Consider the following 14,294-nt stretch of genomic DNA (forward strand, 5'->3'; position numbering starts at 1 on the left):
CCTGCTGCCTGGCCTGCACCCTGTCTCATTGGGGAGGCTAACAGCCTGCTGCCTGGCCTGCACCCTGTCTCATTGGGGAGGCTAACAGCCTGCTGCCTGGCCTGCACCCTGTCTCATTGGGGAGCTAGAGGAGTTAGAGCCCTGTCTATGTTGGTAGATAAGATGAGAGCACCCCTCCAGCTAGGATGGAGTCCATCACTCCCTCAGCAGGCCAGGCTTGGTCCTGTAGCACCCCCTCCAGCTAGGATGGAGTCCATCACTCCTCAGCAGGCCAGGCTTGGTCCTGTAGCACCCTCCAGCTAGGATGGAGTCCATCACTCCTCAGCAGGCCAGGCTTGGTCCTGTAGCACCCCTCCAGCTAGGATGGAGTCCATCACTCCTCAGCAGGCCAGGCTTGGTCCTGTAGCACCCCTCCAGCTAGGATGGAGTCCATCACCCTCAGCAGGCCAGGCTTGGTCCTGTAGCACCCCTCCAGCTAGGATGGAGTCCATCACTCCTCAGCAGGCCAGGCTTGGTCCTGTAGCACCCTCCAGCTAGGATGGAGTCCATCACTCCTCAGCAGGCCAGGCTTGGTCCTGTAGCACCCCTCCAGCTAGGATGGAGTCCGTCACTCCTCAGCAGGCCAGGCTTGGTTCTGTAGCACCCCTCCAGCTAGGATGGAGTCCATCACTCCTCAGCAGGCCAGGCTTGGTCCTGTAGCACCCCTCCAGCTAGGATGGAGTCCATCACTCCTCAGCAGGCCAGACTTGGTCCTGTAGCACCCCTCCAGCTAGGATGGAGTCCATCACTCCTCAGCAGGCCAGGCTTGGTCCTGTAGCACCCCTCCAGCTAGGATGGAGTCCGTCACTCCTCAGCAGGCCAGGCTTGGTTCTGTAGCACCCCTCCATCTAGGATGGAGTCCATCACTCCTCAGCAGGCCAGGCTTGGTCCTGTAGCACCCCTCCAGCTAGGATGGAGTCCGTCACTCCTCAGCAGGCCAGGCTTTGTCCTGTTTGTGGGTGAGTCCCAGAAAGAGGGCCAATTATCTACAAACATCTATCTTTTGGGAGGGGCAGAAAACAGTTTTCAACCAGCGATTGAGTTGCGAGACACTGCTGTAGAGCTCATCACCACCCCTAACTGGGAGGGGGCCAGAGACAATTACTCGATGCCGACACATCTTTCTAGCATTTCTGTTGCTCTTGGTGACCTCTGACTGTTTCATCCTAACATCGTTGGTGCCGACGTGGATAACAACATCCCTATACTCTCTACACTCACCAGTTTATAACAATATCCCTATACTCTCTACACTCACCAGTTTATAACAACATCCCTATACTCTCTACACTCACCAGTTTATAACAATATCCCTATACTCTCTACACTCACCAGTTTATAACAATATCCCTATACTCTCTACACTCACCAGTTTATAACAACATCCCTATACTCTCTACACTCACCAGTTTATAACAATATCCCTATACTCTCTACACTCACCAGTTTATAACAATATCCCTATACCATCTACACTCACCAGTTTATAACAATATCCCTATACTCTCTACACTCACCAGTTTATAACAATATCCCTATACTCTCTACACTCACCAGTTTATAACAATATCCCTATACTCTCTACACTCACCAGTTTATAACAATATCCCTATACTCTCTACACTCACCAGTTTATAACAATATCCCTATACTCTCTACACTCACCAGTTTATAACAATATCCCTATCCCATCTACACTCGCCAGTTTATAACAATATCCCTATCCCATCTACACTGGCCAGTTTATAACAATATCCCTATACTCTCTACACTCACCAGTTTATAACAATATCCCTATACTCTCTACACTCACCAGTTTATAACAATATCCCTATACTCTCTACACTCACCAGTTTATAACAATATCCCTATACTCTCTACACTCACCAGTTTATAACAATATCCCTATACTCTCTACACTCACCAGTTTATAACAATATCCCTATACTCTCTACACTCACCAGTTTATAACAATATCCCTATCCCATCTACACTCGCCAGTTTATAACAATATCCCTATCCCATCTACACTGGCCAGTTTATAACAATATCCCTATACTCTCTACACTCACCAGTTTATAACAATATCCCTATATCTCTACACTCACCAGTTTATAACAATATCCCTATACTCTCTACACTCACCAGTTTATAACAATATCCCTATCCCATCTACACTCGCCAGTTTATAACAATATCCCTATCCCATCTACACTGGCCAGTTTATAACAATACCCCTATCCCATCTACACTGGCCAGTTTATAACAATATCCCTATCCCATCTACACTGGCCAGTTTATAACAATATCCCTATACTCTCTACACTCACCAGTTTATAACAATATCCCTATCCCATCTACACTGGCCAGTTTATAACAATATCCCTATCCCATCTACACTGGCCAGTTTATAACAATATCCCTATACTCTCTACACTCACCAGTTTATAACAATATCTCTATACTCTCTACACTCACCAGTTTATAACAATATCCCTATACTCTCTACACTCACCAGTTTATAACAATATCCCTATACTCTCTACACTCACCAGTTTTACCCTCAGCCAGCACCATCTTCAGATCTGCCTTTACGTCGGTAGCCCTGCCCCCTGGTAAACAGTGAATGATCGCTGGATGATTATAAGTCTAATATTGCGGGTAATGGAGTTGCCAATGACTAGAGTTTTACATTTGTCCGAGCTAATGGTGGGATGCTTCGGCAGCTCAGACACCGTAACATTTTACATTTAAGTCATTTAGCAGACGCTCTTATCCAGAGCGACTTACAGTTAGTGAGTGCGTACATTTTCATACTGGCCCCCCGTGGGAAACGAACCCACAACCCTGGCGTTGCAAGCGCCGTGCTCTACCAAGTGAGCTACACGGGTGGAGGAGAGACCTGGGAAGGCTCTAACTTAATGGGGAGAACCGGTTGGAAGATTCTGTCGGCTGAATGAGCGACACCGGTTGAGCATGTCGACAGCATTTCTTTCCAGAAGCCTGAGAAAATTGTCCGGCTGCGGGGACTATGTGGGGGGGATTAATACTACTATCTGAACTTACTGGTGGCACAGACGCTGTTTCATCCTTTCCTTCACTTACATTGTCTTTGCCTAACGATTGCATCTGAAGCTGGGCTTGCAGCACGGCTATCCTCACCATAAGGCGATAGTTCTCCTGTATATTATGAGTACAGCGACTGCAATTAGATGGCATAGTGTTAATGTTACTACTTAGCTTCGGCTGGTGGAGGTCCTGTAGAACCATGTCCAGATAAAGCCTCCTGTAGAACCATGTCCAGATAAAGGGTCCTGTAGAACCATGTCCAGATAAGGCCTCCTGTAGAACCATGTCCAGATAAAGCCTCCTGTAGAACCATGTCCAGATAAAGCCTCCTGTAGAACCATGTCCAGATAAAGCCTCCTGTAGAACCATGTCCAGATAAAGCCTCCTGTAGAACCATGTCCAGATAAGGCCTCCTGTAGAACCATGTCCAGATAAAGCCTCCTGTAGAACCATGTCCAGATAAAGCCTCCTGTAGAACCATGTCCAGATAAAGCCTCCTGTAGAACCATGTCCAGATATAGCCTCCTGTAGAACCATGTCCAGATAAAGCCTCCTGTAGAACCATGTCCAGATAAAGCCTCCTGTAGAACCATGTCCAGATAAAGCCTCCTGTAGAACCATGTCCAGATAAAGCCTCCTGTAGAACCATGTCCAGATAAAGCCTCCTGTAGAACCATGTCCAGATAAAGCCTCCTGTAGAACCATGTCCAGATAAAGCCTCCTGTAGAACCATGTCCAGATAAAGCCTCCTGTAGAACCATGTCCAGATAAAGCGTCCTGTAGAACCATGTCCAGATAAAGCCTCCTGTAGAACCATGTCCAGATAAAGCCTCCTGTAGAACCATGTCCAGATAAAGCCTCCTGTAGAACCATGTCCAGATAAAGCCTCCTGTAGAACCATGTCCAGATAAAGCCTCCTGTAGAACCATGTCCAGATAAAGCCTCCTGTAGAACCATGTCCAGATAAAGGGTCCTGTAGAACCATGTCCAGATAAAGGGTCCTGTAGAACCATGTCCAGATAAAGGGTCCTGTAGAACCATGTCCAGATAAAGCCTCCTGTAGAACCATGTCCAGATAAAGCCTCCTGTAGAACCATGTCCAGATAAAGCCTCCGGGGTGAAAAAGTTGAATGAAAAAAGTTGAGCGAGGAAATAACTAAGACGTTGGTAAATTCGTGAAATGCAGAGTTTTGATTAAACGGTTAGTAAAAGTAAAAAAAAAATGAAACATTTGTCAGATATCCAAGCAGTAACGAACCGCACAGCAGCGCAGAGACAACGTGAGTTTGTGGACTTTTGTCTTTCAGGAGAGCTAACGGCCTGCATCTTCATAACATGAATCTGTGTCCCAAATGGAACCCTATTCACTATGGGCCCTGGTCTAAAGTAGTGCACTATATAGGGAATAGGGTGCCATTCTCTGGTCTAAAGTAGTGCACTATAAAGGGACTAGGGTGCCATTCTCTGGTCTAAAGTAGTGCACTATAAAGGGACTAGGGTGCCATTCTCTGGTCTAAAGTAGTGCACTATAAAGGGACTAGGGTGCCATTTGGGACGCAAGTCTGGTAATTACGGTTAAATGGATGAACAACAGGACAGCAGGTGAACAGAAAATTATACATTTATTAAAGAGCTAGATTGGATAATAGACGCACAGTAATGCAGTTTGATTAAGACACGGAGTCAGCCGAGACACGGAGTCAGCCGAGACACGGAGTCAGCCGAGACACGGAGTCAGCCGAGACACGGAGTCAGCCGAGACACGGAGTCAGCCGAGACACGGAGTCAGCCGAGACACGGAGTCAGCCATACATACATCAAATCTACTCAATAACACAGAGATCATACACACTCAAAACAGAGCTACGTAAATAAACACACTATTACTTGGGTTTTAACATTGTAAATCATCAAGTGAATACCTTGGGAATTGTTTGAACAGTCTGACCAACACAGACCTGGTCTTCTAGCCTGGTGCCAGTGTGGTTCTACTCTCTTGCCAACTCCTTATGGAATGGTCATGTCATGTTTGGCTTGGCACTGAGCAATGGAGTTAGCAAGAGCGCCAACAGATCTGGGACCAGGCTACTGGTCTTCTGTAAGATCAATACAAAAGGGACACTAAGAATAGAAGTCCATGCCGTTCTTCTCGCTCTCATCTGAGGAGGGGTTCTGGTGCTGGTCCGAGTCGGACTCGAACATAGGGCTGCGGTGGAGGCCGGGCCGGCCGGCGCTCTGGGGAGAGGAGGTGAAGGGAGGGCGGCTGTCAGGGTGCGGACGGGGGGAGAACACCTCATCCCGGGGGTGGGAGAGCCAGCCGGGGGAGGGTCCATCGCTCAGACCACTGCCATGGTGCCCTCTGGCTGGGCTGAGGGAGGGGAGAGGTGGGCTGGAGTCCTGGAGGGTCTCCCTAATCCTTTGGTTCTCTCTGGTCGCTGCCCCCCACACCACCTCCAACTCACCTTCCACCTCTCTGGAACAGAGACAGAGAGAGAGGGAGAGAGAGACAGAGAAAGAGAAAGAGAAAGAGAGAGAGAGAGAGAGAGAGAGAGAGAGAGAGAGAGAGATAGAGAGAGACAGAGAGAGAGAGAGAGAGAGACAGAGAGAATATGAGAGAGAGAGAGAGAGAGAGAGAGAGAGAGAGAGAGAATTAATATGTTGTATCTATTGTGTTATTGAAATCTGAGAGACAGTTACAAACAGTCAGACCAATGTGATCACACAAAAGAACGCTCACATTGGTCAAAAATCATTATCACAGAAAAAGACAAAACCTGCATATTCAAACCTCCGATTCAGACACTAAGTTGATTCAGACACTAAGGTGATTCAGGCACTAAGTTGATTCAGACACTAAGGTGATTCAGACACTAAGGTGATTCAGACACTAAGGTGATTCAGACACTAAGGTGATTCAGACACTAAGTCTATTCAGACACTAAGGTGATTCAGGCACTAAGTTGATTCAGACACTAAGGTGATTCAGACACTAAGGTGATTCAGACACTAAGGTGATTCAGACACTAAGGTGACACTAAGGTGATTCAGACACTAAGTTGATTCAGACACTAAGGTGATTCAGACACTAAGGTGATTCAGACACTAAGGTGATTCAGACACTAAGGTGATTCAGACACTAAGATGATTCAGACACTAAGGTGATTCAGACACTAAGGTGATTCAGACACTAAGGTGATTCAGACACTAAGGTGATTCAGACACTAAGGTGATTCAGACACTAAGGTGATTCAGACACTAGGGTGATTCAGACACTAAGGTGATTCAGACACTAAGGTGATTCAGACACTAAGGTGATTCAGACACTAAGGTGATTCAGACACTAAGTTGATTCAGACACTAAGGTGATTCAGACACTAAGTTGATTCAGAGACTAAGTTGATTCAGACACTAAGGTGATTCAGACACTAAGTTGATTCAGAGACTAAGTTGATTCAGACACTAAGTTGATTCAGACACTAAGGTGATTCAGACACAGAATCTCAGTGGTTATACTGTATGGAGTGAGTCAATGAGTAAGTCAACACACCCTAAAGCATATTATATTAGTGGACCCAGTAACCAGGCCTTATGTCTTAACACCAGAATGGACCCAGTAACCAGGCCTTATGTCTTAACACCAGAATGGACCCAGTAACCAGGCCTTATGTCAACACCAGAGTGGACCCAGTAACCAGGCCTTATGTCTTAACACCAGAGTGGACCCAGTAACCAGGCCTTATGTCTTAACACCAGAATGGACCCAGTAACCAGGCCTTATGTCTTAACACCAGAGTGGACCCAGTAACCAGGCCTTATGTCAACACCAGAATGGACCCAGTAACCAGGCCTTATGTCAACACCAGAGTGGACCCAGTAACCAGGCCTTATGTCTTAACACCAGAGTGGACCCAGTAACCAGGCCTTATGTCTTAACACTAGAATGGACCCAGTAACCAGGCCTTATGTCAACACCAGAGTGGACCCAGACTGCATCCCTAATGGAACCATATTCCCTATGTAGCGCAATAACTTTGACTAGGTCCCACATGGCTCTGGTCAAACGTAGTGCAGTACCAGTCAAACGTTTGGACACACCTCCTCATTCAAGGGTTGTTCTTTATTTTAACTATTTTTTACTTTGTAGAATAATAGTGAAGACATCAAAACTATGAAATAACACATATGTTACCAAAAAAGTGTTAAACAAATCAAAATATATTTTACATTTGAGATTCTTCAAATAGCCACCCTTTGCCTTGATGACAGCTTTGCACACTCTTGACTGGAATGCTTTTCCAACAGTCTTGAAGGAGTTCCCACATATGCTGAGCACTTGTTGGCTGCTTTTCCTTCACTCTGCTGTCCGACTCATTCCAAACCATCTCAATTGGGTTGAGATCGGGGGATTGTTGTCACGATCGTTAACGGAAGATACGGACCAAGGCGCTGCGTGATAAGCGTACATTTTATTAAGTACTTAACACGACACAAAACAACAAACGAAACGTGAAGTCCTAGGTTACACAAAACAAACCTTAACGGAACAAGATCCCACACCGACTAGTGCCAAACAGGCTGCCTAAGTATTGTCCCCAATCAGAGACAACGAGATACAGCTGCCTCTGATTGGGAACCACCCTGGCCAACATAGATCCACACGATCTAGAAACTAACATAGAAAATATAACATAGAAACTCCACACCCTGGCTCAACATTTAAGAGTCCCCAGAGCCAGGGCGTGACAGTACCCCCCCCCGCCCCAAAGGCGCGGACTGCGACCGCGCCACACAAACACAACAGGGTAGGGGCCGGGTGGGCATTCCGCCTCGGAGGCGGATCCGGCTCCGGGCGTGACCACCACTTTCTCTCCACCTCCCCGTTGCGCCCTTGGTCTGGTCTGGCACCGCTGACTGGAGCTGGACCCGACGACGGTGGATCAAACCGTACAGGCTCCGGACTGGAGCCACTGGCCGGTGCTGGACTGGACACCGGTGGAGCGGATTGCTCTGGCTCCGGAGTGGATCCGCTGACTGGAGTTGGACCGGACCCCGGTGGAGCGGATTACTCTGGCTACGGGCCGTGCCGGACTGGACACACGCACCACTGGCTTGGTGCGGGGAGCAGGAACGGGCCGGACCGGGCTGACGACGCGCACCACTGGCTTGGTGCGGGGAGCAGGAACGGGCCGTACCGGGCTGACGACGCGCACCACTGGCTTAGTGCGGGGAGCAGGAACGGGCCGGACCAGGCTGACGACGCGCACCACTGGCTTGGTGTGGGGAGCAGGAACGGGCCAGACCGGGCTGACGACGCGCACCACTGTCTTGGTGCGGGGAGCAGGAACGGGCCAGACCGGGCTGACGACGCGCACCACTGGCTTGGTGCGGGGAGCAGGAACGGGCCGGACCGGGCTGACGACGTGCACCACTGGCTTGGTGCGGGGAGCAGGAACGGGCCGTACCGGACTGGCGACGCGCACCACTGGCTTGGTGCGGGGAGCTGGAACGGGCCGGACCGGACTGGCGACACACACCACTTGCTTGGTGCGAGGAGCGGGACTGGGTTCCCTTATAAACCTCCGCTCCTTCTGCTGCCTAACCAGCTCCTCTCGCCGTGCCCCTACACTCTCCTTCTCCCTTGTCGCCTCCTGTAGCCTCGTCCACACCCTGGCTCAACATTTAAGAGTCCCCAGAGCCAGGGCGTGACAATTGTGGAGGCCAGGTAATCTGATGCAGCACTCCATCGCTCTCCTTCTTGGTAAAATAGCCCTTACACAGCCAGGAGGTGTGTTGGGTCATTGTCCTGTTGAAAAACAAATAATAGTCCCACTAAGCCCAAACCAGATGGGATGGTGTATCGCTGCAGAATGCTGTGGTATCCATGCAGGTTAAGTTTGCCTTGAATTCTAAATAAATCACAGAAAGTGTTAACAGCAAAGCACCCCCACACCATAACACCTCCTCCTCCATGCTTTACGGTGGGAACTACACAGGCGGAGATCATCCGTTCACCCACACTGCGTCTCACAAAGACATGGTGGTTGGAACCAAAAATCTCAAATTTGGACTCCAGACCAAAGGACAGATTTCCACCGGTCTAATGTCCATTAATCGTGTTTCTTGGCCCAAGCAGGTCTCTTCTTCTTATTGGTGTCCTTTAGTAGTGGTTTCTTTGCAGCAATTCGACCACGAAGGCCTGATTCACACCGTCTCCTCTGAACAGTTGATGTTGAGATGTGTATGTGACTTGAACTCTGTGAAGCATTTATTTGGGCTGCAATTTCTGAGGCTGGTAACTCTAATGAACTTATCCTCTGCAGCAGAGGTAACTCTGGGTCTTCCATTCCTGTGGTGGTCCTCATGAGTGCCAGTTTCATCATAGCGCTTGATGGTTTTTGCGACTGCACTTGAAGAAACTTATTGAAATGTTCCGTATTGACTGACCTTCATGTCTTAAAGTAATGATAGATTGTCATTTCTCTTTTCTTATTTGAGCTGTTCTTGCCATAATATGGACTTGGTCTTTTACCAAATAGGGCTATCTTCTGTATACCACCTCTAACTTGTCACAACACAACTGATTGGCTCAAATGCATTAAGAAGGAAAGAAATTCCACTTTTAAGAAGGCACACCTGTTAATTGAAATGGATTCCAGGCAGGTGACTATTTAATGAAGCTGGTTGAGAGAATGCCAAGCGTGTGCAAAGCTGTCATCAAGGCAAAGGGTGGCTAATTAAAGAATCTCAAATGTGACATATATTTTGATTTTGTTTAACACTTTTTTGGTTACTTCATGATTCCATATGTGTTATTTCATAGTTTTGATGTCTTCACTATTATTCTACAATGTAGAAAATAGTAAAAATAAAGAAAAACCCTTGAATGAGTAGGTGTGTCCAAACTTTTGACTGGTACTGTATATAGGTCAAATGTAGCAGTGGGCTGCTGGTCAAGTCCACCAGTCACCAGGTCAAAGCAGTGGGCTGCTGGTCCAGTCCACCAGTCACCAGGTCAAAGCAGTGGGCTGCTGGTCCAGTCCACCAGTCACCAGGTCAAAGCAGTGGGCTGCTGGTCAAGTCCACCAGTCACCAGGTCAAAGCAGTGGGCTGATGGTCAGGTCCACCAGTCACCAGGTCAAAGCAGTGGGCTGATGGTCAGGTCCACCAGTCACCAGGTCAAAGCAGTGGGCTGCTGGTCCAGTCCACCAGTCACCAGGTCAAAGCAGTGGGCTGATGGTCCACCAGTCACCAGGTCAAAGCAGTGGGCTGATGGTCAGGTCCACCAGTCACCAGGTCAAAGCAGTGGGCTGCTGGCCAAGTCCACCAGTCACCAGGTCAAAGCAGTGGGCTGATGGTCAGGTCCACCAGTCACCAGGTCAAAGCAGTGGGCTGCTGGTCCAGTCCACCAGTCACCAGGTCAAAGCAGTGGGCTGATGGTCAGGTCCACCAGTCACCAGGTCAAAGCAGTGGGCTGATGGTCAGGTCCACCAGTCACCAGGTCAAAGCAGTGGGCTGATGGTCAGGTCCACCAGTCACCAGGTCAAAGCAGTGGGCCGCTGGTCCAGTCCACCAGTCACCAGGTCAAAGCAGTGGGCTGCTGGTCCAGTCCACCAGTCACCAGGTCAAAGCAGTGGGCTGATGGTCAGGTCCACCAGTCACCAGGTCAAAGCAGTGGGCTGATGGTCAGGTCCACCAGTCACCAGGTCAAAGCAGTGGGCTGATGGTCCAGTCCACCAGTCACCAGGTCAAAGCAGTGGGCTGCTGGTCCAGTCCACCAGTCACCAGGTCAAAGCAGTGGGCTGCTGGTCAGGTCCACCAGTCACCAGGTCAAAGCAGTGGGCTGATGGTCAGGTCCACCAGTCACCAGGTCAAAGCAGTGGGCTGATGGTCCAGTCCACCAGTCACCAGGTCAAAGCAGTGGGCTGCTGGTCCAGTCCACCAGTCACCAGGTCAAAGCAGTGGGCTGATGGTCAGGTCCACCAGTCACCAGGTCAAAGCAGTGGGCTGATGGTCAGGTCCACCAGTCACCAGGTCAAAGCAGTGGGCTGATGGTCCAGTCCACCAGTCACCAGGTCAAAGCAGTGGGCTGCTGGTCCAGTCCACCAGTCACCAGGTCAAAGCAGTGGGCCGCTGGTCCAGTCCACCAGTCACCAGGTCAAAGCAGTGGGCTGCTGGTCCAGTCCACCAGTCACCAGGTCAAAGCAGTGGGCTGCTGGTCCAGTCCACCAGTCACCAGGTCAAAGCAGTGGGCTGCTGGTCCAGTCCACCAGTCACCAGGTCAAAGCAGTGGGCTGCTGGTCCAGTCCACCAGTCACCAGGTCAAAGCAGTGGGCTGCTGGTCCAGTCCACCAGTCACCAGGTCAAAGCAGTGGGCTCCTGGTCAGGTCCACCAGTCACCAGGTCAAAGCAGTGGGCCGCTGGTCCAGTCCACCAGTCACCAGGTCAAAGCAGTGGGCTGATGGTCAGGTCCACCAGTCACCAGGTCAAAGCAGTGGGCCGCTGGTCCAGTCCACCAGTCACCAGGTCAAAGCAGTGGGCTGATGGTCAGGCCCACCAGTCACCAGGTCAAAGCAGTGGGCTGATGGTCAGGCCCACCAGTCACCAGGTCAAAGCAGTGGGCCGCTGGTCCAGTCCACCAGTCACCAGGTCAAAGCAGTGGGCCGCTGGTCCAGTCCACCAGTCACCAGGTCAAAGCAGTGGGCCGCTGGTCCAGTCCACCAGTCACCAGGTCAAAGCAGTGGGCCGCTGGTCCAGTCCACCAGTCACCAGGTCAAAGCAGTGGGCTGATGGTCAGGCCCACCAGTCACCAGGTCAAAGCAGTGGGCTGATGGTCAGGCCCACCAGTCACCAGGTCAAAGCAGTGGGCCGCTGGTCCAGTCCACCAGTCACCAGGTCAAAGCAGTGGGCCGCTGGTCCAGTCCACCAGTCACCAGGTCAAAGCAGTGGGCTGATGGTCAGGCCCACCAGTCACCAGGTCAAAGCAGTGGGCTGCTGGTCCAGGCCCAAAGTGACTGGATGCAGCAGAGAGAAAGATAATAACTGTCATTACCTGTTGATGAGTCTCTGTCTCTGGCGTCAACAGACATGTTAAGGTGAACCTAACGTCATATTATATAACGTACCACAACCCCAACCACCGCAGTGAACACATGTGAGTGTTAGAACCAAGCATACGGTGCATTCAGAAAGTATTCAGACCCCTTCCCTTTTTCCACATTTTGTTACGTTACAGCCTTATTCTAAAATTGATTATCAATCTACACACAATACCCCCATAATGACAAAGCGAAAACAGGTTTTTCGATTTTTTTTGCAAATGTATACAAAATATAAAAAAAACGGAAATACCTTATTTACATAAGTATTCAGATCCTTTGCTATGAGTCTCGAAATTGAGCTCAGGTGTATCCTGTTTCCATTGATCATCCTTGAGATGTTTCTACAATTTGATTGGAGTTCACCTGTGGTAAATTCAATTGATTGGACATGATTTGGAAAGGCACACACCTGTCTATATAAGATCCCACAGTTGACAGTGCATGTCAGAGCAAAAACCAAGCCATGAGGTCGAAGGAATTGTCCGTAGAGCTCCGAGACAGGATTGTGTTGAGGCACAGATCTGGGGAAGGGTACCAAAACATTTCTGCAGCATTGAAGGTCCCCAAGAACAAAGTGGCCTCCATCATTCTGAAATGGAAGAAGTTTGGAACCACCAAGACTCTTCCTAGAGCTGGCCGCCCGGACAAACTGAGCAATCGGGAGAGAAGGGCCTTGGTCAGGGAGGTGACCAAGAACCCGGTGGTCACTCTGACAGAGCTCCAGAGTTATTCTGTTGAGATGGGAGAACCTTCCAGAAGGACAACCATCTCTGCAGCACTCCACCAATCTGGCCTTTATGGTAGAGTGGCCAGACGGACGCCACTCCTCAGTAAAAGGCACATGACAGCCCGCTTGGAGTTTGCCAAAAGGCACCTAAAGGACTCTGACCATGAGAAACAAGATTCTCTGGTCTGATGAAACCAAGATTGAACTCTTTGGCCTGAATGTCAAGCATCACGTCGGGAGGAAACCTGACACCATCCCTACGATGAAGCATGGTGGTGGCAGCATCATGCTGTGGGGATGTTTTTCAGCGGCAGGGACTGGGAGACTAGTCAGGATCGAGGGAAAGATGAACAGAGCAAAGTACAGAGAGATCCTTGATGAAAACCTGCTCCAGAGCACTCAGGACCTCAGACTGGGGCGAAGGTTCACCTTTCAACAGGACAACGACCCTAAGCACACAGCCAAGACAACGCAGGAGTGGCTTCGGGACAATTCTCTGAATGTCCTTGAGTGGCCCAGCCAGAGCCCAGACTTGAACCCGATCGAACATCTCTGGAGAGACCTGAAAATAGCTGTGCAGTGACGCTCCCCATCCAACCTGACAGAGCTTGAGAGGATCTGCAGAGAAGAATGGGAGAAACTCCCCAAATACAGGTGTGGCAAGCTTGTAGCGTCATACCCAAGAAGACTCGAGGCTGTAATCGCTGCCAAAAGGTGCTTCAACAAAGTACTGAGTCTGAATACATACGTAAATGTGATATTTCAGTTCTTTATTTATAATAGATTTGCTAAAATTTCTAAAAACCAGTTTTTCCTTTGTAATTATGGGGTGTTGTGTGTAGATTGATGAGGGGGGGAAAAAACTATTTAATCAGTTTTAGAATAAGGCTGTAACGTAATAAAATGTGGAAAAAGTCAAGTGGTCTGAATACTTTCCGAAGGCACTGTATTTACTAAGGCTGTGTTCCTTATGGCACCCTCCTCCCTATTCCCATAGGACCCTGGTCTAAAGTAGTGCACTAGATAGGGAATAGGGTGCCATTCTCTGGTCTAAAGTAGTGCACTATATAGGGAATAGGGTGCCATTCTCTGGTCTAAAGTAGTGCACTATATAGGGAATAGGGTGCCATTCCCTGGTCTAAAATAGTGCACTATATAGGGAATAGGGTGCCATTCTCTGGTCTAAAGTAGTGCACTATATAGGGAATAGGGTGCCATTCCCTGGTCTAAAGTAGTGCACTATGTAGGGAATAGGGTGCCATTCTCTGGTCTAAAGTAGTGCACTATATAGGGAATAGGGTGCCATTCTCTGGTCTAAAGTAGTGCACTATATAGGGAACAGGGTGCCATTCTCTGGTCTA

General features: G+C 49.2%; 1 protein-coding gene across 2 annotated transcripts in view; it reads right to left on the reverse strand.

The window, feature by feature from the left end:
* Positions 1-4,652: 4,652 nt before the first annotated feature.
* Positions 4,653-14,294, reverse strand: part of cep89 (centrosomal protein 89) — a 266,004-nt gene continuing 256,362 nt past the window's right edge. For both annotated transcript variants that reach the window (XM_045216077.1, XM_045216076.1), the window contains one exon: positions 4,653-5,581. In XM_045216077.1, coding sequence (XP_045072012.1) covers positions 5,230-5,581 — 352 coding nt within the window. In that variant the 3' untranslated portion in view covers positions 4,653-5,229. The remainder of the gene's footprint in view (positions 5,582-14,294) is intronic.

Source organism: Coregonus clupeaformis, unplaced genomic scaffold (assembly GCF_020615455.1).
Source record: "Coregonus clupeaformis isolate EN_2021a unplaced genomic scaffold, ASM2061545v1 scaf0599, whole genome shotgun sequence".
Taxonomy (NCBI): Eukaryota; Metazoa; Chordata; class Actinopteri; order Salmoniformes; family Salmonidae; genus Coregonus; species Coregonus clupeaformis.